This window comes from Chaetodon trifascialis, chromosome 5 (genome assembly GCF_039877785.1).
Source record: "Chaetodon trifascialis isolate fChaTrf1 chromosome 5, fChaTrf1.hap1, whole genome shotgun sequence".
Classification (NCBI taxonomy): Eukaryota; Metazoa; Chordata; class Actinopteri; order Chaetodontiformes; family Chaetodontidae; genus Chaetodon; species Chaetodon trifascialis.
This window is the reverse complement of record NC_092060.1, coordinates 15,060,755-15,087,591: the sequence shown is the minus strand read 5'-3', so window position 1 is coordinate 15,087,591 and position 26,837 is coordinate 15,060,755. Positions and strand designations below refer to the sequence as shown.

Here is a 26,837-nt window from a genome sequence, read left to right as displayed (position 1 = left end):
TTTGCTGACAGACATTAGAAATGTTAAAAAAATAAGGACTCAGCGCTGCACTGCAATGAAGAGTCTGTGGCGGTGTGGCTCCTCCTAGTGGTCACAATCAACAACAACAATGCTAACACTATCACTTCTAATGAAAATGATAATAATAAAAATTTGTCACATAAGCAGCCTCTAAGGCGCTCAGTGACGTGGTGAAACCTATCATGCATCTTGAAAACAGCCTTTAGTAAGACCTCATTTGAACAGTAGGCTCTGCTCAGGTCAATGTGAAGCTCCCTCCATCATCACATGTATCACAACTAATATCATTTTTAATCATAATGGAAATACAAAGAGTTATCAAGAGTCTTAGGGAGGAATTCATCCTCTTCATCCTCTCTGGTCTATTGCAGCTTTCCGTTTATTGGTCATGTTTTATATTATTATTATTGCATGTGTGGATCAGAACATCAGCAGAAAGTACTTTATGGTGACTTATTAGATGATAGACTAAACAAAAGCTACACAAATAATATATGGCATTTGTTATATGAAATAGAAATTAGAGGATCGATAATAAAAATCATGATCGAAATGATTATTACATTGTCTAGTATTAGACAATGTAATATTGCACTTATACTGGTATTGCAGTATATGTTGGAGATGAGTAACTATCATTTTCTGGAAATTAAAAATTTGAACGAATTTTAACATCCAGTTTTCTGGAATCATTATCTAAATGTATGAGTATGTTGTGTGTATGTGACAAAAGCATTAACACTGACTTTTGGAACTAGAACTCTCAGTGGTATTGGTTTGAAAAATCCAGTAGGTTGCTTGTTCAACTTTATTAGAAATGCACAGAAATGTCGCGTATTATTCAACGAAAGTGATTTAACTTTATTTTAGGGCGCGGTTGTCCAGCTCTGCTTTAATACTGCGGAAAACCCTGAAAACTAAAGCGTCCTCCTGTGAATAATGTCGTCGCTCGCCTCATTCACGGGTTCGTCACTAGAGGCCGCTGTTTTCACGCACTTGCTCTCTGTCTCCGCAGTGCTGCCCTGTCTACGAGGAGTGCGTTTGATTGTTGCAGGACTCAATGGCGGACAGAGCAAGATAGTCGCGTTAGCACCGAGGACAATAACATCTCGACTGTGTGAACTCCTGGCGTGACTCGGTCCGCCGCTGCGTGCCTCCGGGTGATACAGCTCTCTTGTGCACTAGCAATAAAAACGAAGTCGCTGCAGCTGTTTTCTGCTTGTCTTCTGGCATTCTTGAGTTCCCATCCCAAGCAGAGAAGTTAACGTACACTGTTCATGGTGGCTCAGTAAAGGCAGCTAGCTTGCGAGCAAACCATGGGGGAGTCTCTCGAATTGATAGGGAAGCGACTGCTTTTGCTCCTCGACGACGGAAGGTCCGCGAATGGATCCGAACCGGAGAAGGCTGCCTGGGCCCGGGACTGGCTTCGGGGGACGGTGCAGGCAGTGAGCGTCATCGGCCTAGCCGCCCCGGAGGTTAGCGGAGGAGAGGCGACAACAACATCAACTGCTGCAGGGCTGACGGTCAGTGTTTACATACAAGTGATGCCGTACCGCGTCGCTAAAAAGCCACCAACCGATATTCAAAAGCCGTGTGAGCTACTAGGTGTGTATTTTTACACCCCACTGAACTCGCTTTTAGCCGCCATTAGTGGTACAATCGTTGGCAGTTAACGTTAGCTTATTTACCGTTATATTAGCAAGCTACAAGCCGCAGCTGGTGAGGCGAAGCTAAACTCGAGGCCGGGGATTTTCTGGCCTTTGCTTTGTTCGCCTTTTAGCTCTTTAACGAGTCATATTCATTTTCACCGATATTAATCGCAACCCCGTAGTGATCAGTTGCAAAGCCCAGACGCGTCAGAACAACCTGCACGATCGCGTTTTTGGTACAAATCGCTGTCAAGCAGCAGCGAATTAAAGTATTAGCCTGTCAGTCCCCACTGTTAGCTGGGTTAGTAGTTAAAGGCCTCACAAGTTCATATGAGGGTGAAGCAGGAATTCCTTTGACTTTACGGTGAAGTCCACACTGTTGAATATTCACATTAACGCAAGTTTTAAATCTGAGACACACATTGATCCTCCCAGGCTGTGTCTAGTCTCATCGTGCAGAGATGCTAAATTGCAAAGACCTTTTTAAGTGGGATTTGTTATCATTTTTGGGTGGTGGTGGGTGACCTACATACAGGAACACACTTCACAGCTGAAATCCAGGCTTTTAGAATAGTAAGTAGTTGTCAAGTTAAAAAACCTATTTATTTAAATGATCATTGACACTTGATTTATACAGTACTTTATTAAAAACTTAAATATACACGGAATAAAATATTGTTTTATCTATACCAAGATGAATTGAATTAAAAATCATTCACAAAAAGTACAGAGTGAGATTTAAATGGCTGAAAATTGTCCAAGTTGACTATTGTATTAGTATTAGTATTAAACAAGTCAAATGAACATCTTTAAGGAGAATAATCAGAGGTGGTCCTTTGGGTTGGATTTGTGTTTTTTATTTGTTATAAATTAGCTGACTCAAACAAAACTATGTCTCTCTTTGTAAAATAAGACGATGTGCTTACAGTATATCTTTGTGATGTCACATGAGCTTGACAGATAACTAGCATGACACCTGGGATCTGTGGAAAAAATAGACAAATCTTGTTTATGTGCTAAAAATGTTAAAGCTGCTTTGTTGGGAGTTCGGTTTTGTTTGAGCATTCAGTGAAGAAGGTGGCCGTGCACATTGTTGGCAGGAAAGCTTAGTGATATGTCAGCATAGTAATGTGACTCTAGGTGTCATCTGGATTTTTACCTCTCATCATTTCTGATGACTTACAAGTAATTTCATAAGCAGTGCTTTTTGATATTAGCTTTAATTTCACCAGCAGATCCACATAGACGTACCACTAAATTGAAGAATAAAACAAGCCTGTGTGATATGTCATAAAATAAACAAATGTCTGAATTTGGTCTGACAAGACACAAAACTGAATTTATGACCAAAAATAGCCTTTTCTAAGCAGTTAGCCTTAAACTAAAGCCTTAGAATAACAGCTCCAGATAGACAATAGAGCCTCTTTCATTCGTCCTGTTCTTGTGTAGTGTAATTTGGGTTCAGTGGGTATGATCTCCAGAGAAGTGCGTTAACGCTTTACAGCACTACGTCACACACTAGCAACCACGGGTTTTTAGCTAGCTATAAGAAAAAGCTAGCTCGGTGTTCTCTGAACGGACATCATGGCAGAGGTGAAGAGACAGAAGCACACGTGGCCGAGTAAGAAGCCGGACAAGAGTAAATGTTGCACTACCTTGTAGTCGTTCACGAGAGCTTTGCAAAATTAAAGATTATAGAGAGACACGAAGCTGGTCTTCTGCTAAGTAATCGTAGCTGTCTTGCTATGTCATGTGTTGTTGATTGGCTACATTTTGATCATAAGCCCTATCAATCAACATGTTTCTTTTGTGTCTGACATTGGCAGCCCGTTGAGGGGTGAAAAAAGTGAATTGCACTCACACACTCACTGAAAACACCATAATAGGGCTTTAAAACTAGAGTTTCAGCATTTTCTGCTCTTAAGTCTTTTGACAACTCACAAAAGTAATGTCTGGGATTTAATGTAGGTCAAGAAAACAAGAAGTGGTCTTTTACAAAGTACCGCTGAAGATGTGAACTAAGGTGGACAGATGCAGATTTGCACAAGGTGGTACAAATTGAGGCAAAGACGTGTCCCATGTTTGATTAAAAGAAAAATTGTTGTTATTTCAAGTTTTATCATTCCTCCTCATGAGTGTACAGAAACAAGGGTCAGGAATGCAAAGGTCTTGGTGGAAATAAGTGAAACTGGAGTTGCTGGTAAGTTTAAAATCAGCCTGTCTCAGCTGTCACACATGGCCACTGACTGTTGTCACAGCAGAAGTCAGGTCAGTAGGGTAAGTTCATCTATTGGCTGCTTGTTTTCAAAACACACGGAGTGCAAAAATGCTCCAGGCAAGGCAAGGCAAAATAATAATAATAATAATAATAATAATAATAATAATAATAATAATAATAATAATAATAATAATAATTGCAGCCAGTATCTGAGTACACCTTGGTAATGGGATGGAGCATCACCTTGGATCAACAAAGGCACTGGCTTTCCAAAAAGGTCACTGTAACCTGCTGGGATAAATTGATGAAGTGGTAGCTTTTTATGTTGAAAAGGCCGAAGGTCAGCTTGACTGTGGCATCATAATGTTCTGCAAAAAACATTTTCTGGCCATTATTAACACCATAACTTCAGCATTGGTTCTGCTGATTTTGAGCTTCATGTGAGTGTGTTGCACCATGTGACGAAGCTCTCTGTCAGTCCTCTGTACTCCTCAGTAAAAATAGCCTTTATGTGAAGACAGCATGTTTCTCACTGGAAATTATTCACTGGAGTCAAACATGTCAGCATAGTGATAACTTCCATTTCACCGAAACACTTGATACCTTCTTATGGTGAACAGACACAGACATCAACTGCAATTTGACTGGTAGGTGGAGGCATAAATCCATGACAGGCAGTAATTCTAGTTCAGTTCTCAATGCATATTTATCTTATAGCTACACCTTTAATATGGAAGTAGTGTGTAAGAATATCAGGGTATCTGATTTTGCCAATATTATCCAACCCTAGCTTTAAGGCCATGCAACCACCATACGGTACTTGAAGTCCTTTAAGTATCAACTCATTAATTTCTTTACTGATCTGTTTATTGTGCCAGGCAGACACGAGTGTCACCCAGTTAATGTAGGCCATGACTGTATAAATATAAGAATTCTTTGCTCCTTTATTGTCACACTTTATGTGTACTGGATTGGTCCCTTTAGATGTCCAGACATCTACAGAAAAGTGCAGTGATATCAAATGAAATTCCAGAGGGAGTTTGCTTTTACTCCTTCGTGCTATCTAGGGAGATGTGAATGGTGGAGTGTGAAATGAAATGGAAATCTCATATCACTAACTCTCTACCAGCCATTTCCATTAATCCATGGAAGTCCCTGCTCTCCCAGAGACATGCAGTGATTGGCTGCGTGATTTGTTTGGACCAGGGGTAGGGATTTTTAAACACTCTTCGTTTAAAGCTAGCTGTCATCAAAAACATTGGTCGCTGTAAATCGGGACCTTGACTAGTCATTACTGAGTGAGTTGACCCAAGTTTATATCTCTTCATTTACCTGTGGTATGATCCAGCCAAAGAGATATGGGTCAGATTTGGCTTTTATTTGCTCAGGTTTTGAGATAACTGTCTCCAATACTTCTGCTGCCACTGCAGTACAATGTTTTCAATGAATTCTACTAAGACGTAGTCCCTATAGAAACTAAGCCTATTCAAATGGAGGTTTGTGGATTTTACATAGTACTGTGGACTCTGGCTGTGGAAGCTGATGCTGCTAATTTTTATAAAGTAAAATCTCTGTGCTGTGAGCACTATAAGCAAAATCAGTACGTGTATTGGGGACGAGGCAGAAAACTCAGAGAGGGATATCTCAGAACCTCAGCAGAGGGAATCTGTCAGCATGGCTCGAGGTAAGCTAGAAAATATGTTTTGTTACTTGAATGAACCAACTTTTTAAAAAGTGCTTTTCTGACCAGTGTAGACTCCAAAGTTGAGACCGTCATCTTGTACAGTGGAAGGAAGGACCACACCGGTACCTGAGGGTTAAGTAGTTGTCATGCCTGCAGAGCTTTTTTTTCCCCTTTTTGTCTGCTTTAGCAAGTAACTGCGGTTCAATATCTACGTCTAAGTTTCAGCCTCAGTTTCATTTCTCTCTCATGCTCACTCATTCTTTCTTCTTTTAAATGTAGGCAGTTGGGTCATTGGCTAGTAGGTTGCGTAAAATATGTTAATCAGTAGCATTCCATGAAATTCCCACCCTGAGTTTAAAAAATGTCTGACTTAACTACAAGCAGCAATGGGGGCAGTTGGGCAACTGCTAGTCAGTTTCTCACAGCTTGCTCTGTTAAATGAAACTCCATACTATATCACAGTCAACAGTTTAGCTGTATCTGACTGGTTTTATTTCAACAACATAATAAACCTCTGTAGGGGAATTAGGTTATTAAACCTTTGTGTTTAATGTTTGCACTTGTTGATATAGAAAGGAGCACAACCTTCATCAGATCAGAAGAATTTTATTTATTCTTTTTTTAATGCTTATTTGAAAATGATTAATGAATTAATGGTAGATCAGTCTCACCTGAAGTGCAAGGTCTCAATACAGTGATTGTCTGTTTCCAGCTCAAAACTGGGCTTAAGTGAAGTGAAAGCGAAAAGTATTATTTATTGGGCACAATAATGAGAACAAACAAACAAAAAGAAAGTGAAAAAGTTAAGTGAAGAAAAGTGAGCGTTTGCTGCAGGCTGCGGGGCATATCTGTGACAAACAGGCCTTCGTGCTTTAGAATGATTTACAGGTGAAAGCTGTTATTTCATCCTATGAAAAGAAAATCATTAACTAACGGGTGCGTGCGGTGGACTCATCTGCGTCTCACTATGGTCAATCACAGAGTTTAAATGATTAATTTTCAATCACACTTCAACATTGTTTACAGCATGTAGGTTGGCACAAATATACATACATCAGACACATTTCGTTCATTAATGGCAACATTCTTCAATGCTAATGCCAACCTACATGATAACTAAAAGTATAACTAACTAATAGAACAAAGAAACAAGGAAAGGCAGATTATATTTGGTGAATTAAGCACTACCAATTATAACTGTGTCATGTCACGTATCTGAAAACTAACTGCTACTAGTCTCTAGATGGCAGTATGGTTCCATGGTAGAAACCCGGACAAAAAACGTTTATGATAATTAAGATCATAGTTTTGTCATTTTACAAGATAAAAACACGCTGAAAACATTGATACCATACAGATTATGATTATTATCGTGATGTGGTAGAAAAAAAAGCACACAGACACACAAGACAGTTTGCCCGGTTCATGAGACCTGTTAACCGTCAACCCTGACGGTTTTAACGCCTTTATCTGGTGTGGAGCTGGAAGAAATGATAAGCATCTCCATGAAAACGGTTTAACTGATAGGTAACCCTTTGTAGTTGAAATGTCTTTCCTCCTCAAGTCAGTGTTAGGAGTCTCACAGAGCATGAAGAGAGGGAGTCCAGCTGTTGCTCAAGTTTGTATCGTGACTTTGTGTAGTTGCCATTATTCGGTTGGGTCAACCATTGTGACTTGGTGTAAAACCAGTTTCATTATTTTGACTCAGAAAAGAGGGTGCATAAGTAAATCTCTTCCATAAAGAAACAAGGTTTCAGTAGTGGCATCATATTCTTTCAGAATCTATTTTATTGCCTCCTTAGATCTGTTGCAGTTTCAGTTGTGACAGAGTTGCTTGCTACTTCCATGAGCAAAACACTTCATACTGAAGCCCTGCGTTAACACAGCACCAGGGGTGAGGTTGGCGGGGGACTGTTGTTTATGGTGCCGGTGAGACAATGAAATACAATCTAGGAAGTCCAGTTTGAGTAACAGATTAACAGGTTGAAACGAGTGTTGTTTTACAACTCTGCAAACTTATCACACTGTGAGGACATTCTGCGTTCACCTTGCAGAGTAGTCTACTTGGAACCCACATGTGAAAGTAAATGATTGGCCAACACAACGACTTGTTTGATGACGGATGTGTTGTGTTGCAGCAAAAAGGTGAGCCTTGTTCAGCTTTATTGCTGGGCAACCCTGCACAACTGGCTCCATTCAAATGAATGAGAGAGCTGCTGTCACACTGCTCCCACTCTAACCTCCAAACTGTTCCAGTATTGCCTTTCAGTAGCAAACAAATGAGTCTGTGGTTCTTGGCATCCTGCAGGTCCCATAGTGTGAATCTGGGAATTGATAAGAAAGGGCAGTCATATGCTCTATAGACTGAAAGGCAACATGGAGGACGGGACGAGCTCTTGGGAATCTTTCTGGAACTACACAAAAACTGATAAAAACTCTGGAACCACAGACTAAACGTAGTACACTCTTCTTTTTTCTGATGGACTGGACTTCTTATATGCAATATATTTGTTTTGATTTTATAATTTTATTCTGTATATGACATGTCCGAGGATGTCTACACCAAAAACAAAACAACTATCACTAACCCTGTGCTCATTTATATGTTGCTTAAAAATTCAATAAAAATTTAAATGACAAAAAAAGAGAAAGGGCAATCATGCTCAATGAGCCCACCTTGGTTAAATAAAGATTCATAAAAAAATGATGCCAATGAAACATTAACTAACACTGACTAATCCCAATCCAGTCATGACTAATTGGAGCATCCCTAGTGTGTGCATGTCATCCTTGTCATTCAAAGTAAATAATACGTGAGAGCAAATGTTGGAACCAGCTAGAATACAGACACGAAGTGGGTCAGTGTTTAGACACCAGCTGCACATTCTTCAGCCTCATGTACAGGCTATGATCGCTTACAGAAATGTACGTATGTAATATTAAAAAATACTTTTACTACAGCAGCCCGTATTGAGATGCTTTAAGTCAGCATCAATGGACTCTTGCGTTTGATGTCATCACCAAAATCTTCCATTTTAAAAATTCATCAACTTTTTCTTTTAGGCCAAAGTAGCTGGATAACTAATGATTGACAGCCGGAGCTCCTCTGATCCTGCTGCAGAGATAGCTGGACCAGTTCTGTGTAAGATGTTGTCCAACTCTGGCTCGAGCAGCACAAGGCCACTCTGCAGTCTGATTTGCATTAAATGTGCACGGGACAAAGTTGTGTATGATCACACTGTGCCAGTGACACACAAACTTACTGTATACACTGTCATAAATGGCACGCTATGAAAAGTTTGCTTACAAAATTCTGGCATAAATGGCGCAAACTGGAAAGCTTCTTTTTTAAGTATTCAAATTTTAGTAAACTGAGTAGTCGTAGTAGTAGTAGTAGTAGTAGTAGTAGTAGTAGTAGTAGTATTAGACTAAATGTTATCATGGTTATGAAATGCTCTTTGAGAGGGGGATGCTGTTGACTGGATTTTGGCAAGGTGTTTAATGAGCTTTTGGCCGCTGAAGAGCTTCTGTGTCACTTTATGAACTGGCAGATAGTAGCTTTCCAGTCCTGTGGCAGTAATTCTGTCTTTTGTGAAAGAAAATGTATGATGTTCCCTAGAAAATTTTAATTTGCACATATTTCTAGTAGGATGGTGGCGCAGCAGGTAGTGCACGTGCCTCACAGCACGAAGGTCGCTGGTTCGATTCCCGGGTTGGGCCTTTCTGTGTGAAGTTTGCATGTTCTTCCCGTGCATGCGTAGGTTCTCCCGGGGTACTCCGGCTTCCTCCCACAGACCAAAAACATGCTCATTAGGTTGATTGGTGACTCTAAATTGCCCCTAGGTGTGAGTGTGAATGGTTGTGTGTTTGTGCCCTGCGATCGGCTGGCGACCGGTCCAGGGTGTACCCCGCCTCTCGCCCGCTGACAGCCGAGATAGGCTCCGGCCCCCCGCGACCCCGAAAGGGATACGCGGCATAGAAAATGGATGGATGGATGTATTTTAATTTGATCAGCTTAAAATTCAGATTTTAGGAAAGTTTATGAGGTAGCAGTCTAGTGCAGCAAGCTGAGCTGTCTTACATCGCTTAACTGTCCTTATGTCCTTATGTTTATGTTCTGTTGCTCTTTTTCTTTTTCTGACTACAGGTATTTGTGGAGTTTGAGAATGCTTCGCAGCGGTGTTCTTGGGTGCAGGTGTATGACGAGGGGGTGAAAGCTGTCTTGGTGGAAGACTCTATTGTTTGGGCCAATCGGACTGATGGTACTGGGACGACAGGAGCTCCAGCATCAGCCACAGCCTGGCCTGCTCTGGTGAGTGCCCAGCTGTGCAGCGGGAGAGTGAGCAGGACTGTCTGCATTTTCATACCAGTCAGACCTCAAAACGATACAGTCTACCCGTTGAAATGGGAAAGAAGCATCAGCACAAGGTCGACCATGGCTGCCAAATAAGTTAAATCTGTGGCAGCCATGGTTGTATTCAGTAACTTTAACTTTTTGGTTTTGTCTACACGTATACGATAACCTTAAAACAGATCTTTCCCCCTCCATTAGAGGAAAAAAAAATAAAAAATCTGGCCACACGACCTTTGTTTTACTAAATATCTCAGTATACACAAAAATGCAAAAAGGGTTCCAAATGCTCAAACAAGCTTGCTGGGCCAGTAGGTCTACATCAGCAGTATGTCAAACTGGCCTTGCGCAGCAGCTGGATTTGCAAGATCAGGCAAGGTGACAATGCACCTTGCTAGGCTTCAGGTTGTATGTTTTGTGGCCAAACCACAGTGGTGCAACTTGGTTTTGGTTGTGTAGTGTAGAGTGGTTATGGTTTTGTCTAACAAACCATCTGGCGTCAAACACAGAAAAGAACATTCTGAGCATGCACAGTGAGCTTATTTTCCTTTGATGGTAGTAGTACTTTATTATTTACTTATTGTTATTTGACACCTTTATGGCACGTGGCCTAGCAGTGCTAACCAAACATAAAGTAACCAGTAGTTTGCCATTGTTGTTTCAGACTCCTCCTCATTAAACAAAGTGGCAAAGGGCAATGCATTTCAAAGTGTTACATTTTAGTGACCCAGAACTCTGTTTGTGTGGACAAGAGGCCAAAATGTAGAGGAAAATACTCTTTCAAAAGTGTCTGAATACATGTAGACATGACCTTAGTTTGAATATTCCTTCTCAGGTTTGAACCTTGACCATAACTACTTCATATAAAACAACAAAATGCCAACACTTTCCATAAAGTTGATTTAAGTAATGCGGTGCCCTTTTGTCAGTGAGGATATGCAGGAAAAATACAGAAATTATGGTTCTGGGTCAAGTGAAGGGAAACTTTGCGCTACCTATGACAAACACAGAATGACTCACTTTTGGTTTTTGTGCTTGTGGGACAGGTTAGATATGGGATATGAACCTCTAATCCAAAAAAACTCATGTGACTTTCATCTGATTTTCAGTCTCATTTTGAGGTCACTGAGGTTGATTTGAAAATAACATTTGCACTTTTGCCCCCACTCTGGTATCAAAGTCTGGACTAGATCCTGATATGGGCTTCAGATACCTTCCATCGCCCAGACCCACCCTCTGCACCCAGACTACACTCAAAGTCGCATCAAGACCATTGGTGTAACTGTAGCCTAGATGGCATAAATTCCAATTAGAAAATCCCATTATTATATTTTCCTGTTGCCCCTTTACTGCTGAATTGAATTATATGAATTATCAAGTATTTTTCTTGAAGATCAAAGAATTTCACAGTATCCTCTTTTCCTCAGATCTTCCGCTCCCTGGTGGACAGAGTGGGTTTAGGATCACTGGTTCCTGTGGAGTATTTTGGAAACAAAAGTTTTGAGTTCCTGCCTGATAACAAAACTGTTCAGAGGTTTGAGGTATGTGTGATGTGTGACTAATTATTTTGGATATTTGTTCAGCATTACCAAAGACGCTTTGGTTTAGCTTCTCAGTTTTGACTTCCTTGCTATTTTCTGTTTCATATTATTGTAAATTGAATTGAATTTGGACAAGACATTTGTTATAATGTTGACATTCTTAAACTAAATGATAAATCTATGAAATAATAATAGCAACAGTTATTTGCTCTGGTGCTCTTTCCAGTAATATTCACATGTGAAGTTTCGTGTTTTTGTTCCACTTCATTGCTGTGCCACGATCAGTAGTTCAGGACAGTGTTGTTTGTGTCCTCATGCAGCTTGATAAAGACATAAGACATCCTTTGCTACTGGAGCAGCCCTCCCTGCAGGCTGCCATCTCCAGCTGGCATACCGACTTTGAACTGCAGGAGATCTTCAGGAAGGGTAAGACTTAGCCACCACCAGTTTTTATGGTGTTTTCCTTCACTACCACTGTGTGTTTCCCACAAGATCCTTTTATTTTGGGCACTTCCTCATAATTAATATTAATTTGAAATACATATGAAGTGCTTTCATGTCCATCAGCTGCTAGAGTTGCTCTTCTTGTACGGCATTATTTGCATGCAGCCTTTTTTTTAAATAATTTTACAGCAATGTCTGATCTCACTAAAGATAGCCATTAGGGATGCACTGATCCACCTTTTAACCTCCGATACCAACTTCTAAGGTTTAGTAATCAGCCGATACTGATCCGATCCAGAAAAACAGCGCTGAATTACCTAACAAATGGTATGTGTCATTGTGTGGAGAAAACTGGGATCATTCTTTTGTGCATCAGACTTGACTTAAAAATTTCTTTCCTTTTTTTTTTTTTTTTTTTTTTTTAAACAAACAGGTATGTACTGTTATTTATTTAATAACTATGCACCAGTACAACAATCTTAAACCAATAGCTTCTCTAGCTTGGTCAAACAACATGGAAAAAAAATATAACAAGTGTAACTGGTTAGGTTAGTGCAATTAGGAATATAAAAGGAATATAAAGTGTGCAGCAATCTGTCTCCCACCTTCAATGGCATCACTCACAGCGCGCTGTGATAGAAGTCCCTCGTTGACAACCAGCTGCATTTTATGTGCATCCCAGCCTAAACTACGCACTCTCATGCTGTCCATCGCCTTTTGCATGTTGCTGCCGTTGTCCCTCAGAATCACGTGGACTTTACTCAATGTATGTCAAACATTTCCTTCAGGGTAGCTGCGATTGCGTCGCTGGTGTGTGACCCATAGAACTCTCATCCAGCCAGTGTGCAGTTAAACTTAAAAGTGACACGGGACATCCTCTCCGTGATTTTTGTTGCCTGCACACTAAACTAGGTTTAAATTTTTCACCTCTTTCCTTCATCTCCTTCAAAGTTAGCTGCGTCATACCGCCTCCTTTTTGTTTATTCAGTTTAGTGAAGTCAGCGTGCTCCCTGGCGTGAAAGTTGGTTGTGATTTTTACGTTTAACCACCACCCCTCGGAACATTTACTGCGCAGGTATTGCAAGTTGCTGGCGAGTTTGTAGGCTGAGATAGTTTGAAAAAGTTCCAGATAGCCAATCCTGTCGCTCACTCTATTTTGAAAATAATGTGCTTCAGCACTGCGTGTTGCTTGCGCATGACGCCACTCACAGCGCCTATAGCATAGCATCAGACTGAATAGATCGGTACCTATGTATCAGGCCCATTGTCACCGATAACCGATCCAGAATTTTCTTCAAATCGATACCGATACCAATATCGGATCGGTGCATCCCTAATAGCCATGCGCATGTAAGGGCTGTAGAGTCAGTGATCTTGTGCTTAAGATTTGGAAAAATGCAGACAGAACCTAAAGAACCCAACATCAAGCAGGAGAGTATAAATCATAACACTTTCCAGTTAATATTGCTCACCTATCCATAGCTGAAACATGGACTGTTACAAAATGTGTAGTAGTGTACTGTCACTGTGAAGAATGTGGACTGCAGGTTTTGTAGTACAGTGCCGCCATCATGCTGGTTATGCTTACTGTGATGCTTCTTAGCTATTTGTTGTGATGCTTTCACTCTTCAAATTAATGGGCTCTAATGTAGATAAGATCTAGTATACCATCCATTCTGCATCGTCTGTGCTTCATTGAAATCTGTTGGAATGTAACTCCCAATTCTCTCCCTGTTACTGCCTACAGGTTCATACACGATTCAAGGACGCAGGGTTCGTGTGTACCAGCCAGAGTTTGAGGAGTGCTGGGCCTCAGGACTGGTCTCACAGCACGACCCTATCTCACACATTATGGAGATTACCTTAGATAAGGTAAATAACGCTTATGTTATAAGAGGAATTAAGATGCATATTGCATCAGATATGTAGAGACCAAAAAACTAGAACAAACTCATTATGACATAGACTTTGGAAAAGGGGGATTTAGATGAAGCATCAGTCCTATATTACTGGATGAGTGTGTTTCAGGTGGCTGTATTGCCTCACTTCTTCATTTCTATCACTGCATATTTACACTAGCTCTGCTATGTTTAAGAAATGGGAAACAGTGTTAAACTCGTTCCTCTGGACTGAATGAAAACCAAGAGTAACACTGAAAAGTAAATCTAGAGATGGATTAGCGCTATCCAATTTACAAGCACAGATTTTTGTTATTATGACCAAAAATGGGAGAAATAATTAGAAATTGTACATGAAACTTTGCAATGGGAATGAGGACACTTGTGCTGGAGAATGTTAACATCATACTGGGGTGGTGTAAAAAAGGAAATTGAATGTATTGTGAAAATTTCCATGGGTCCAGCTCTTATTTTTTTTCCCTGATTAGGTGTAATGTCTCCTGAAATAGTGGATAAAAAGGACAAATATTTATGTAAAATATTGAGAATAAGCTCTTTGAAAGCGCTAACAAGAAATCAGAGACAAAGGGGAGCCCAAGTGTAGACAAATGGAAAGTGAAGCAAATGAAAGAAAATGACGTTAATGTACACAGGTACATGCAGAAGGGTGCAAGTGTATTCTTGTGTGACTACTGCGTGCTCACAGAGACTTGTATGCTTGTCATGTATATGTATTAGTGCTGTCAATCGATTAAAATATCTAATCGTGATTAATCTCATGAATGTCATAGTTAACTCGCGATTAATCGCAAATTAATCGCACATTTTTATCTATTCTAAATGTCCCTTGAATTATCATTTTAATACTGTTATCAACATAGAAAAAGGGATAGGCTTGCTTTGTGCAAATGTTTTTTATTGAAAACAACAACGTGTGGTGTTATATTTCACACGAACTTTCTCACTTTGAGCAGTCATTCACATTTGAATGAATCAAATCTCACACAATTTAACACTGTCAATAAACAGATGACAAAAAAATAAATACTTGGTTACAAAAAAGCCCCTTCAACAACCCTTTCTAAGGGATCAAAACAGGGTGATCCAAAATAAAGTTACAAAGTGCGCATCATTGTAAACTAGGACTCAGGCTATAGTGCAGTTAAACCATGGCTGAAACTTTCCTTTCTTAAGTTTCCTTTGAACATAATAGCATCCATATGCCTCTGTCGAAAGCCATCCATTGTCTCCTAGTTTTGACAAGGAGGCGGTGGAGAATTCGCATTCGCCGTGTGTTGAAACTAAACTTTCCATTCAGAATCTGGTTCGCATCCTTTTCGGCGTTTTGCGCTTGACATCCACACAAACCAGTAGCCTACTCTTTTCCAGCTAGCGAGCAGACAAGACCAAACACGCGCGTGGGGCGTGCCTATTGTTTTGTTTCCGGTTTACAACCAGATTCTGTAGTTTTTCTTACGTTACTTGCAGTGGCCACAGCTTATAAAAAACTACAAGTTCACTCGGTCACGAAGAGCATTTATCTCGCAGTTAAAAAAATGACACCGTTAAAATTGATTTGCATTAACGCATTAATCACGCGATATTTTTGACAGCACTAATATGTATCTCTCATATCTTAGTATTAGTTTTTCTCTGTGGTGATTAGATTTCTCGTTATACCACCTGTGAGTAACATTGTACTGTAGTAATGATTATTCTGAGTCGATGATAATCTGACTGACCTTAAAAATCATTTTGAAAACTATTCTTACAATAATACTTGTGTTTTTCCGTAATATGTTATGGTCATTGTGTCAAAGCCACTTAAAAACTCCCTATTTTTGCCACAGGGAGAAGAAAATCAGATGGTTGATCCTCGTGTGATACATGTCATGCTGGCAGAGGAAGAGGTGAGGTTGCCATATTAGAAATCTAACTGTACTCTGTAATGGGTGGTCCTGTGCTGCATGTTTTATTAAACTGATTTAAGTATTTTTTGCATTAGATTGGCAGTTTAGAATTGCATTAATAGAATTGCTTCCTAATTTTTCCCATTTCTTAGCTTGGTAAAAATGGGCGGCGAAGGAAGGACAGTGAAACAGTGAAGGGTGACAGTGGACGCAGACGCAGGACTGCTTCCGAAGGAGAGGATGACTTGAACTTAAAACGTTTCAAAGGAGCAGGGGATGCAGGAGGTGATGGCCAAAACTGTGGTGATTCTAACAAAACTCCAGCGGAAGGGATGGGGATCTGGGGTGGAGACTCTGGCGAAAGAGTCAGCAGCACAACCAAAAATGGAAGCTCTACAGAGGGAACCTTTCCTCAGGGCAGAGTATCATCCCCCAACACCAATTCCTCACTCCAGATGGACCAGTCAAATGCTACTCCTCTTCGTTATCCTGCCCACGTCAAAGAAAACGGTCGCTCACTCTCCACACAAGGGGCAGCAGACTCCACTACTGCCACTACTCACACCCCCACCCCTCCTCCCCTCAAACCAGCCCCTTCTCCCTTCTCCACCACGTCTTTCCCCTCACTAGGCCAGATGCCAAGCCTGGTCCCCGGAGCTCCAGCCCCCAAGGCTTCCCCATCCCCTCAGCCAGACCGAGAGGAGGCCTCCCAGTCAGCTTATTCCAAAACAGCTGCTCTTGTTTCCCCGGGGCCTGTTACCATTTCTTGGTCGCATGACAGCGGCCCTAGTGTGGCTCTTTCTGCTTCTGTGGGTTTTAGTCCTAAAGCCCCCACCTGGGGAAGCCAGACTGAGGTAAGGCGATCACCATGATTAGTACTGTCAAGACCATTATATGATACCTTTACAAGTCACAGTTTTGTTCCTGTTATTAATGTCATTTTGCTTTACTTCATTGTTTTGTTTTCAGGGCTCTAAAACTGCGTCAAGTTTTCGTTTGCCCCAGGCCACTGCGTCTGTATTTGGAGATATTACCTCTCAGACCAATGGAGCTCCTACCACTACCACACCCTCCCAGGACACTTCTAGGCCCTTTGGCTTCAGCTTTGGTGGAGGAAAGACTGAGAATCAATCCCAGCAAGACCAAAACTTGTTTTTCCAGTGCATGACCCAGAATTCTGGCTCCAGCCCAAGCCTAGCTGCTAGTCAGACCCAATCCAAGGACACCAATTACTTCACCACAGTGTCTGAGAGCCTGACTAAAGAGCCCCCAAGCCTTTTCAAGTCCGCAGCCACTGAGGGCCTGAAAAAGCCCGAGCAGCCTAAAGTGCCTGAGACCCATCTGACAGGAAATGGTGTGCTCAACAAATCGTCATCGGCCTTTCAGGGTGTGGGTAGCTCAGCAGGAGGAAGAGGCTCTAGTCTAAATATTGGTGGACTGGCTGCAGCATCTGGGGCTCAAAGTACTTCTAAGAAGAGCAGTAATAATGGGACTACTGTGGGGGGCTTAGGGCTGCAATCTGCTTTTAATACTTCAGATAGCCACCAGAACCTTTTTCTGCAGGCCTCCAAAGAGCCTGCTAATCCATTTTTGGCATATGGGGACAAAACCCCCCATACCTCCTTTGCAGGCCTCACTGGGGCTGAGCCACAGACCCTTGGTCCAGCCTCGGACAGCAAGCCAAATCTGTTCACTATGGCAGAGCCACCCAAAGGGATTCTGTCATCTCCTTTCCCAGCACTCTCAGCAGCTGCTTCACCCAGCTCATCCTCCTCTCCAGCATCGGCCTCATCACAGAGGTCACAGAGTGATGGGACTGTGGCAAAGGAGGAGCAAGAAGTTGGGGAAATGCCTTCATCCACCTCAGGCTGCCCCATGTTTGGAAGCACTGGCCCTGATGGAAAGGAGGAGGTCCCCTTGTCCTTTGACCAGAGCCAGTCTCAGAAGTTTACCCTGGAGGAAAGAGGCCAATCGTCCAAACGTGACTCTGACTCCAGCAGCAACAGTGACCTGTCAGACCTGAGTGAAAATGAGGAAGGCCCAGAGAAAGGCCAAATCCCAGGAGGACCACCACACCCTGCTAAGGATGCGGCCATGCTGCAGAAATCTAAAGTTCAAGGGGCTGCTAAGAGCCGTCCACGTAACAAGCCTTTCAAAGGTAAGTCTCGTCCACTCTTGAGAACCCCAGAATCGTTTTTGATGGCAAACTAAGCAAGGAAATTAATGCTAAGTTGTCTCCTCCAGTGGGCCAGTCTGTACTAAAAGACCAAAGCAAAGTGCGACGCCTGAAGCAATCTGGTGAGTCCTTTCTCCAGGATGGCTCCTGCATCAATGTAGCCCCTCACCTGCATAAGTGCCGTGAGTGCCGTCTGGAGCGTTACCGTAAATATCGAACTACAGAAGAAGACAGCGATGAAGACGATGACCCAAATGTGGCCTGTCGTTTCTTCCACTTCAGAAGGTACTACTCCAGTGCTGCTCAATGTCTTTCATTGCGTCATAGAGGAAAGTTATCAGAACAGAGCAAGCAGTAACATGTTACTAAATTAAGCTTTTGTTTGATGGTCGATTTATTTTTTTATTTTTTTGCCTGTGACCAGGTTGGCTTTCACTCGTAAAGGTGTACTGCGTGTGGAAGGCTTCCTAAGTCCTCAGCAGAGCGATTCCATGGCCATGGGTCTGTGGCTACCTGCGCCAGCTGTCCAAGAGGGCCTTGATCTCGATACATCCAAGTACATCCTGGCCAATGTGGGAGACCAGTTCTGTCAGTTGGTCATGTCTGAGAAGGAGGCCATGATGATGGTGGAGCCTCACCGTGAGTACAAATACATCTGACTGATCTCATCTGATACCATGTCTTATCTTCATATGTAGCATGTTATCTTGTCTTTCGCATTTTGTCTTACATTTTGTCTCTGTATGTATTTTTTATGTATATAATCCTGTTTTTTGTTGACCTATCTTTCAGAGAAAGTGGCGTGGAAACGTGCTGTACGAGGTGTCCGAGAAATGTGTGACGTGTGTGAGACCACCTTGTTCAACATCCATTGGGTGTGTCGCAAGTGTGGCTTTGGAGTGTGTTTGGACTGCTATCGGCTCCGCAGGAACAGGCCCAGGGAGGGTGAGTCATTACACTGACATTTAGGGACCTTAAGAGCTAAGTTAACCACTTCACCAGAGTGTTGTGTTAAAATGACTTGTTTTATTGTATTGCATATTTTTTTATTACAATAATAGAAATGTGTTGGCAAGGCTAATATTGAGTGAGATCTTTCAATATGTCCTTTCCCGCAGATGTAGATGAAGGTCCAGAGGATGAGGTATTTGCTTGGTTGAAGTGTGCCAAAGGCCAACCTCATGAGCCACAGAACCTCATGCCTACGCAGATTATACCTGGGACAGGTAACATATACTATGATTAAATCATAAATCTATCAAGCCCCTCCTTGCAAGCATTGAGTACTAAACATGATCAATTTTGTCATCTTTCTCCTTTAGCTCTTTACAACATAGGTGACATGGTGCACTCAGCGAGAGGAAAGTGGGGCATTAAGGCCAATTGTCCTTGTGCCAGTCGACACACCAAGCCTCTAGTGCGCCCTAGTGCCCCCAATGGGATTTCACAGGTACTCTTGTGCCAGATCATCGTTTACTTTGTTCTGCATTTCTGCATTTTGAGAAGCTTTAATGTCTGGTTGTGCTTATCTCAGCAGTCTACAACAAGCAGTGGTGGCGTCCTCACAGCTGCAGCCTCTGGTATTGGCTCCACTCCAAAATCAGAGGGAGAAGCATCAGCAGTCAAAACAGAAACTACGCAAACAGTGGTGCCATCAGACAGTGGAGGAGGAGAAACTGTGGGCAGTACCAGTAACTCCACCAGTGGTACATCCTCCCCCTGTAACCTCAGCCAGACCGCTGCCAAGGAGTCTCGCTCATCAGGAGAGGGCAACAGCTCTGCTTTGCACTGGTTGGCAGACTTGGCCACACAGAAGGCCAAGGATGACACCAAGGGTAAGTAGGAAAAAGCAAATGCTGAGTCAATGTATCCTCAGTGCACAAAAAAAGGCAAAATCAATACTAAAGTTGAAGTTACATCACTGTCTTCTTGTCATCTTCTGACAGAATCTGGTTCACTTCGCTCCATGATGAGTCGAGACAGTCGGCCTCCCTTTGGCCTGGACTCACTTAGTGCCCTGTCAAAGCCTTCTGCTTCCAGCCCTAAGCTATTTAACAGCCTTTTACTGGGCTCCACTATGGCCCAGTCCAAACCTGAGGGGTCCAGTCTGCGGGACCTGCTCAACTCTGGACCAGGCAAACTCCCCCAGGGCCCTGGAGAGAGTGGGGTACCGTTCCCCTCAGTCTTTACCTCAGCAGGCGTACGTATGAAGCCTTTATCATTCCTTGTAGTTATGAAATATTTCAAGTGTGCACACCTACACTAAAAAGCTTTTCAGCAAGATGTGCCAAAAATGTACTGTGATTTTATTTTTATTTATTTTTATGTTTAAGTTCCATATTTGCCTCATCTTTTTTCTCTCAATTTTCAAATAATGTATGAAATAATGCATGCAAGTCAGTCAGTCAGTGTATCCTAAGATCAGAATAAAGTGAGTCAGTCAAGATAAGGCTTATACTTCATATTATTCCAATGGAACTACAGGTACTTGCTGGGCAATCAAAAATGTTTCTTTTTTCTGACAGAGTGACAAGCTGAAGAGCAGCCTCCCGAACTTCCTGGATCACATCATTGCCTCGGTTGTGGAGACCAAAAAGGCAGAAGGCCGTCGGACTGGGGTCTCTGAGGGTGGCGAGCTTGGTGTGTTGGGGGGACGCAAAGACGGAGTAATGGGCCTAAGTGTTTTGGAACCACATACCTCACACTCCTGGCTCTGTGACGGACGACTCCTCTGCCTACAGGATCCCAGCAACAGCAACAACTGGAAGATCTTCAGAGAGTGCTGGAAGCAGGGACAAGTAAGAACCATAATTTGTATTCTGACTCCTGAGGCTTCTGTTGCAGAACAAGAAAGATTGCTGCTCAAGAACCATGAGCTACAGCACTGTCTAATCTCTTCTCCTCTGTGTCCAGCCTGTGTTGGTGTCGGGGATAGATAAACGTCTGAAAGGTCATTTGTGGAAGCCCGATGCCTTCAGTAAAGAGTTTGGAGACCAGGATGTAGACCTGGTCAACTGTAGAAACTGTGCCATCATCTCTGATGTGAAGGTGCGAGACTTCTGGGACGGCTTCCAGGTCATTTCCAGTGAGTGCCCAAACAGTTTTTCCTAAATGACTGTCACTTGTTGTTTGACCTAATTGATTGATATTGTATGCCACCGTGTTATTTTAGCTGCTCTTGCCTCTGATGTCAGAAATGTTAACTAATTAGTTTTTCTGTGAATGCAGAGCGACTGCAAGATGCTGAAGGCAATCCCATGGTGCTGAAATTGAAGGACTGGCCTCCAGGTGAAGACTTTAGGGACATGATGCCCACCCGGTAAGCAACCCAGACATATGTTGCTTCTTGTGTGTCGAACACATTTTGTTACCAACCTTACAAATTATATGGAATTTTGCTACCTTCGTGTTTGCACCATCATGAAATTGTAAATATATGGAATAAGCATATTTTAATGTTTGAGAAATTCCACATATGCCATGAATGCAGAACCATTTTTTGTGAACCAGTTATTTCCCATGTAAGATAATATATATATATATACACACACACACACACACACGCACGCACGCATGCGCACATACACACACACACACACACACACACACACACACACGCACACACACACACAGGCTGCACAGTGGAGCAGCAGGTAGTGTGCGTGCCTCACAGCAAGAATTTTATTCGGTTCGATTCCCGGGTCGGGCCTTTCTGTGTGAAGGCCCCATGTTCTTCCCGTGCATGCGTGGGTTCTCTCCGGGTACTCGACCGGTCCAGGGTGTACCCTGCCTCCCGCCTGTTGACAGCTGAGATAGGCTCCAGCCCCCCTTGCGACCCTGAAAGGGATAAGCGGCATAGAAAATGGATGGATGGATGGATATACACACACACCCATACACACACACACACACACACACACACACACACACACACACACACACACACACACACACACACATATATATAACTTATGTATTACTTTTTAGTGTTTTTGGAGAGCCGATAATTATTTTAAAAGTACAAAACACATGCAAATCTGACTTTGTTGTTCTTCAACGTTTTCCCAGGTTTGATGACCTGATGGATAACCTCCCCTTGCCCGAGTACACAAAAAGAGATGGTCGTCTCAACCTTGCTGCCCGACTGCCCAACTTTTTTGTGCGTCCTGACCTTGGACCTAAGATGTACAATGCCTATGGTGAGAAGGTTTGGCTGTGTCTGACAGAAAATTGTCGTTCCCAGTCAACTCAAACACGTTCTCTCTTCCACCATCCCAGTTATATATTTCTCAGTTTCATCTTCTCCCTCATTGTCTTCAGGCTTAATCTCATCTGAAGACAGGAAGGTGGGAACCACTAACCTCCATCTGGATGTCTCTGATGCTGTCAACGTCATGGTCTATGTTGGCATCCCCGAAGGAGAGGGAGACCAGGAGCAAGGTCAGTGGATTTAAACACACACTTTGTCTCTCTCTCGTTCTCACTCTCATGTAATAACTAACCCTTTCTTCCACAGCACTTGTATGGTACACTGCTAATTGAGCTACTAAATTACATTTGATGAAAATTTGATAATGTAGACATGTTTTTATTTACAATATTACATGCAGATTTTCATTTCAGGCACTCTATAGTCATCACTCGTATTTCATCTGACACGGGGGTGCCCAAGCTGTTTTCCTTTGGAGGGCCAAAACTGAAAGTTAATGGTGGGCCATGGGCCAAAAGCAAACATTGACTGTGTTGTATTGTTAAGATGCAAGAATGGAACTTGTCAGTTAGAGGAACCGAAGTTCCCTTAATTGACAGACTTCCTGCGCATGTCACTCTGCCCACCATGCTCACATTATGAGAAATAATTAATTATTAGGCTCTCGCATATTTAAAGGGAATTTTTACCTCACAAAAAACAGTATAAACAGCATTTATAGTCATTGTTTTTACATTTTATTTATTTTCATTAGAAACATCTGGCAGACCAAATTGAACCTCATGGTGGGCCAACTCTTTCCTGCAAGCCCCACCTTGGGCAGCCCTGATCTAACTGAACCCTCCTGAACAATCTTAAAAAGTACTTTCACAGCTGTTTCGCGAACATCATGCTTCTTACTGTTGTAGTTGCTCCAGGGTTGATTGGCTTGGATTGGACCGTGAAAAAACCCTTCCGTGGGTCTCAGTCATTTACGCTGTGGCAAAATTTCTCATTCACAGAGGCAGATATCTCTGGACGCCAAGGTCTGTAGACTTTCAATTGTATCACTCCAGTAGCATGCCCTTCTTCTTGACTAACTCCCCTTCTTCACCCCACCCCCATCCTTCTGTTATTATCCGTGAAGTAGGGGCCAGAGCACTATCTGTTAGTTTCACTGTGGCATGATTCGTACATTTCTATGTAAATGCAACCTTCATTAACACTTTAAATGAATAATGGATGGAAGTGAAATTTCTGTTGTTGCCCGTTTAGATATCCTGACATCTTCTTCTGTGTAGCTTTCAGGATTGGGTTAAAATGTGTACTGTTTCGGGTTCATTCAGTGCACCAACATGTATTCCATGAATTGACATGGAGTTCAAACAAGTTTTCATATAGTTGCTTCACTGGGAGTATCTTTAGTTCCTGTTAGCTTTGGTTGAGCTGTGCTCTGGTCCTTACACTGCGGGAGAAAAGTTTCAATGAAGGGCATCTAGAATTGGCTTCCCTATTCCCTTGCAAGCTTCCTGTCACTCATCACAGTGACACCGACACACGCCTGTCAGTATGACCACAGACATACTGTCCTCATACACCGACGCCTCTTCTTAGCACCAGCGGATTTGACCGGCACATCCTTACTGATACATTCTGGCAACGGAACTAATAGCTGTGAAGGAATCATTTATGAGTGACCAAATAATAATGACTGCCAGTTCACACAAACAACATGTAATATAAGTTTCCTCACTGGGTTAGAACTACATGCATATGCGTGGCTCGGCAGTAAAGAGAAACACTGGGAAGAAACAGCTTTGAGCCGTCAACAGAAGCAGACACATTAGTCAAGAATATGTTTGTTTCACTAATAATCTTTCTGAATAACTAAGTAGTACAATGAGAGACCGGTATATTATCAGGCGTTAGCTGCTCTGTATGAACAACCCTAGGCTGTGGATGTGAACATTGTGTCAGTGAATGTGATTGTGTAGTCTGTAACTCGTCCCTTCCTTTGCACCAGTGGTTCTCAGCTGGTCCAGCCACAGGATCCACATTTGTCTTCAGTCACAACCCAACCTCATTTTTTTGCAATCAGGGTTGTAATACTTTGTTTCAACCAATTTTCACTGTTCTTTGGAGAAAAACTTGAATATGCCAGTCTGCTGCTTGGGATGTTTGTGTCATGACAACCACATGATATAGCTACAAACACTATTTTAAGAGAAGCTCTGGAAAATCAGTGCGCTTCAGAATAAAACTATTATGGCCAACAATCCTGCTGTCCACTTATTATAATGGACCTGTGACCCACTCATGGATCATGAGGCACCAGTTGAGAATTACAGCTTTGCACCATTTTTGTCCAACACTATGATAAATGTACATTAATTCAGTTTAAGAATTATGCCATGAAAGATGAGAATTGCAGATGTATCTTGAAAGTTCCAGTCAGTCACCAAACTGGAATAATGAAAAAGCAGCTGTGTTCGAGTAATGTGGAATCAGTCACATCCCAGAACCTAATTCACAAGACCACTTAAAGAGGAAATGCATTGCTGATGACCATTTGGTGTCCTGTATGTGTGTGCTTTGTTGTTTATGTTTGGTCCCCCAGAGGTCATGACCACCATTGAGGAGGGCGATGTGGATGAAATGACGAAAAGGAGGGTGTACGAGGGAAAAGAGAAACCTGGAGCCCTCTGGCACATCTACGCCGCCAAGGACGCTGAGAAGATCCGAGAACTGCTCCGCAAGGTCAGCAGCCAATAGATTTCTGTTTAAAATAGCATCTGATCTCTGGAGCTGTAGTATTTATGGCTGTACTTGGAACACATTTTAACCTCAGACCCACGGTCCCTTACAAAGACAATGAAAGGTTCATTACCTGTTGCCTGATTCCAGCAGTCTAATGCACCCACAAAAATCAGATTCCCCTTCAGAAAACTCTTTATGTGGACTAACCTTCCCATCTTAAGAGATCTGTTATATGAATGTATGTAAATCTTAATCCAGATTGGTTGTTCCCGCCACCACATGCTTGTTTATTGTACTTACTGCTTCAGATTATGACATAGTTTGTCCATATCTGTGATAGGTGGGAGAGGAGCAAGGTCAAGAGAACCCTCCAGACCACGACCCCATTCACGACCAGAGCTGGTACCTGGACCAGGTCCTCCGCCGCAGGCTTTATGAAGAGTATGGTGTCCAGGGTTGGGCCATTGTACAGTTCCTTGGAGATGCCGTATTTATCCCTGCTGGAGCTCCACACCAGGTCAGACGTGTGTTATTAGAAGAAACCTTGCTATAGATATCCAGTTATTAGATATGCATAGTGTAATTTATGACTGGCTAATGATTCAGGATCCATGTTTATCTTTTTTTTTTTGTTTTATCAACGTGTTTGTTCATTCTCTGCTCTTTCCCTCTCAGGTGCACAATCTGTACAGCTGTATCAAGGTGGCAGAGGACTTTGTGTCTCCTGAGCATGTGAGGCACTGTTTCAGACTGACACAGGAGTTCAGACACCTGTCCACCACTCATACAAACCACGAAGACAAGCTACAGGTTGGTGCGCTTCTCTCTCATGGAGTTTTAGTGTCACACCTGGATGCATTCAACTAGAGAATGATCTTATTCTTAAGCAGTAGGCCACTCTTCACTTAATGTCCATGTGGGTCTTTGTTTAACAGACCTTTTCTGTCGTCTTTTTTTTTTTCCCCCTCAGGTGAAAAACATCATCTATCACGCAGTGAAAGACGCTGTTGGGACACTGAAGGCGCACGAACCTAAACGCCCTTAGCTCCTCTCACTCAGCGCTGTCTCAGAACAACCAGCCTCTGACGACCACTCCACGACGCACACACACAGTATGCATTACATGCCTACATACACAAGTACAAGCTGCAGAGGGCAGAGTACGAAGATAGAGCGTAGGTTTTATTTGGGGCAGTGAAGGTCTGTGTTTGGGGAAAGAGAACATTTGATTTGGGGAGGGATTAGACGGGGAGGGGCTAGTCAGCGATTCGATGAAGGAAGTCCTTTATCGCCGTTACACAGTTCACTCAAACTTGTCTAGTTTTCCCAGTTTTCTTTCTTGTTTTTGTTGGATTAACTCTGTATTTAAGGTCAGTGTGTTTGTTCTGTTGTTTTCATTGTATATGTAAGATGTGAGAGTAAGGGAGGTAAAAGCTGACGTGCCTTTGAAGCAGAGGTTCAGCTAACATATAAGTGACTGACAAAATGTGAGTACTGGGCTAACTTTCCTATTTTGATGACGTCAATATTATTTTTCTTCAATAGGAGCGAGGTTAACCTGTTTTTGTAGATTTTTTTGTTGGAGTTTTTTAACAGCTGATTGCTTCTGTCCTCTGTGGTTGAAATTGATTTGCGAAGCAGCCAGTGAGGGAAGCAGACCAAAGTTTTGTATTTTCTGTTTTCTTATTTTACTTTTAGAGCAAGAAGTCTTTTCTTTTTATACACCATAAGGTAATGATCAGGAGGACTTCAGCCAGGGCAGTTTTTTTTTTTTTTTTGGTCAGCTATCTTTGTCTCTTGGGTTGAACTACAGACTTCCAACAACATTGTTCAAAAATCACAGTTGCAGCTGAACAGAACTACTGGCCATTAACATTGTATCAATATATATATTGATCTTAGCAGTCTTTGATTTTTCACAATAAAGTTTACAAAAACTACTGTTTGTTTGTCATTTTTACCCACAAAACCTCTAAGTGTGTGCAACCAGGGTAGTAAT

General features: G+C 42.2%; 1 protein-coding gene across 3 annotated transcripts; it reads left to right on the top strand.

The window, feature by feature from the left end:
* The first annotated feature begins 1,026 nt into the window (after positions 1-1,026).
* On the top strand, positions 1,027-26,779 carry kdm3b (lysine (K)-specific demethylase 3B). Of its 3 annotated transcripts, none has more exons than XM_070962310.1 (25): positions 1,027-1,544; positions 9,720-9,884; positions 11,351-11,464; positions 11,785-11,890; positions 13,656-13,780; positions 15,657-15,716; positions 15,869-16,570; positions 16,686-17,874; positions 17,961-18,177; positions 18,317-18,531; positions 18,685-18,837; positions 19,011-19,118; positions 19,215-19,342; positions 19,427-19,727; positions 19,839-20,092; positions 20,418-20,690; positions 20,806-20,977; positions 21,121-21,211; positions 21,961-22,091; positions 22,213-22,332; positions 23,104-23,127; positions 24,699-24,838; positions 25,179-25,355; positions 25,514-25,648; positions 25,809-26,779. In XM_070962310.1, the coding sequence occupies exons 1-25, from the start codon at positions 1,338-1,340 to the stop codon at positions 25,881-25,883; spliced, it is 5,382 nt and encodes a 1,793-aa protein (XP_070818411.1). In that variant the 5' UTR covers positions 1,027-1,337; the 3' UTR covers positions 25,884-26,779. The 3 variants fall into 3 exon arrangements, with proteins under 3 accessions (XP_070818411.1, XP_070818413.1, XP_070818412.1); XM_070962311.1 differs by having other exon boundaries at positions 1,065-1,544; positions 19,430-19,727; XM_070962312.1 differs by lacking the exon at positions 23,104-23,127.
* The last annotated feature ends 58 nt before the right edge of the window (positions 26,780-26,837 follow it).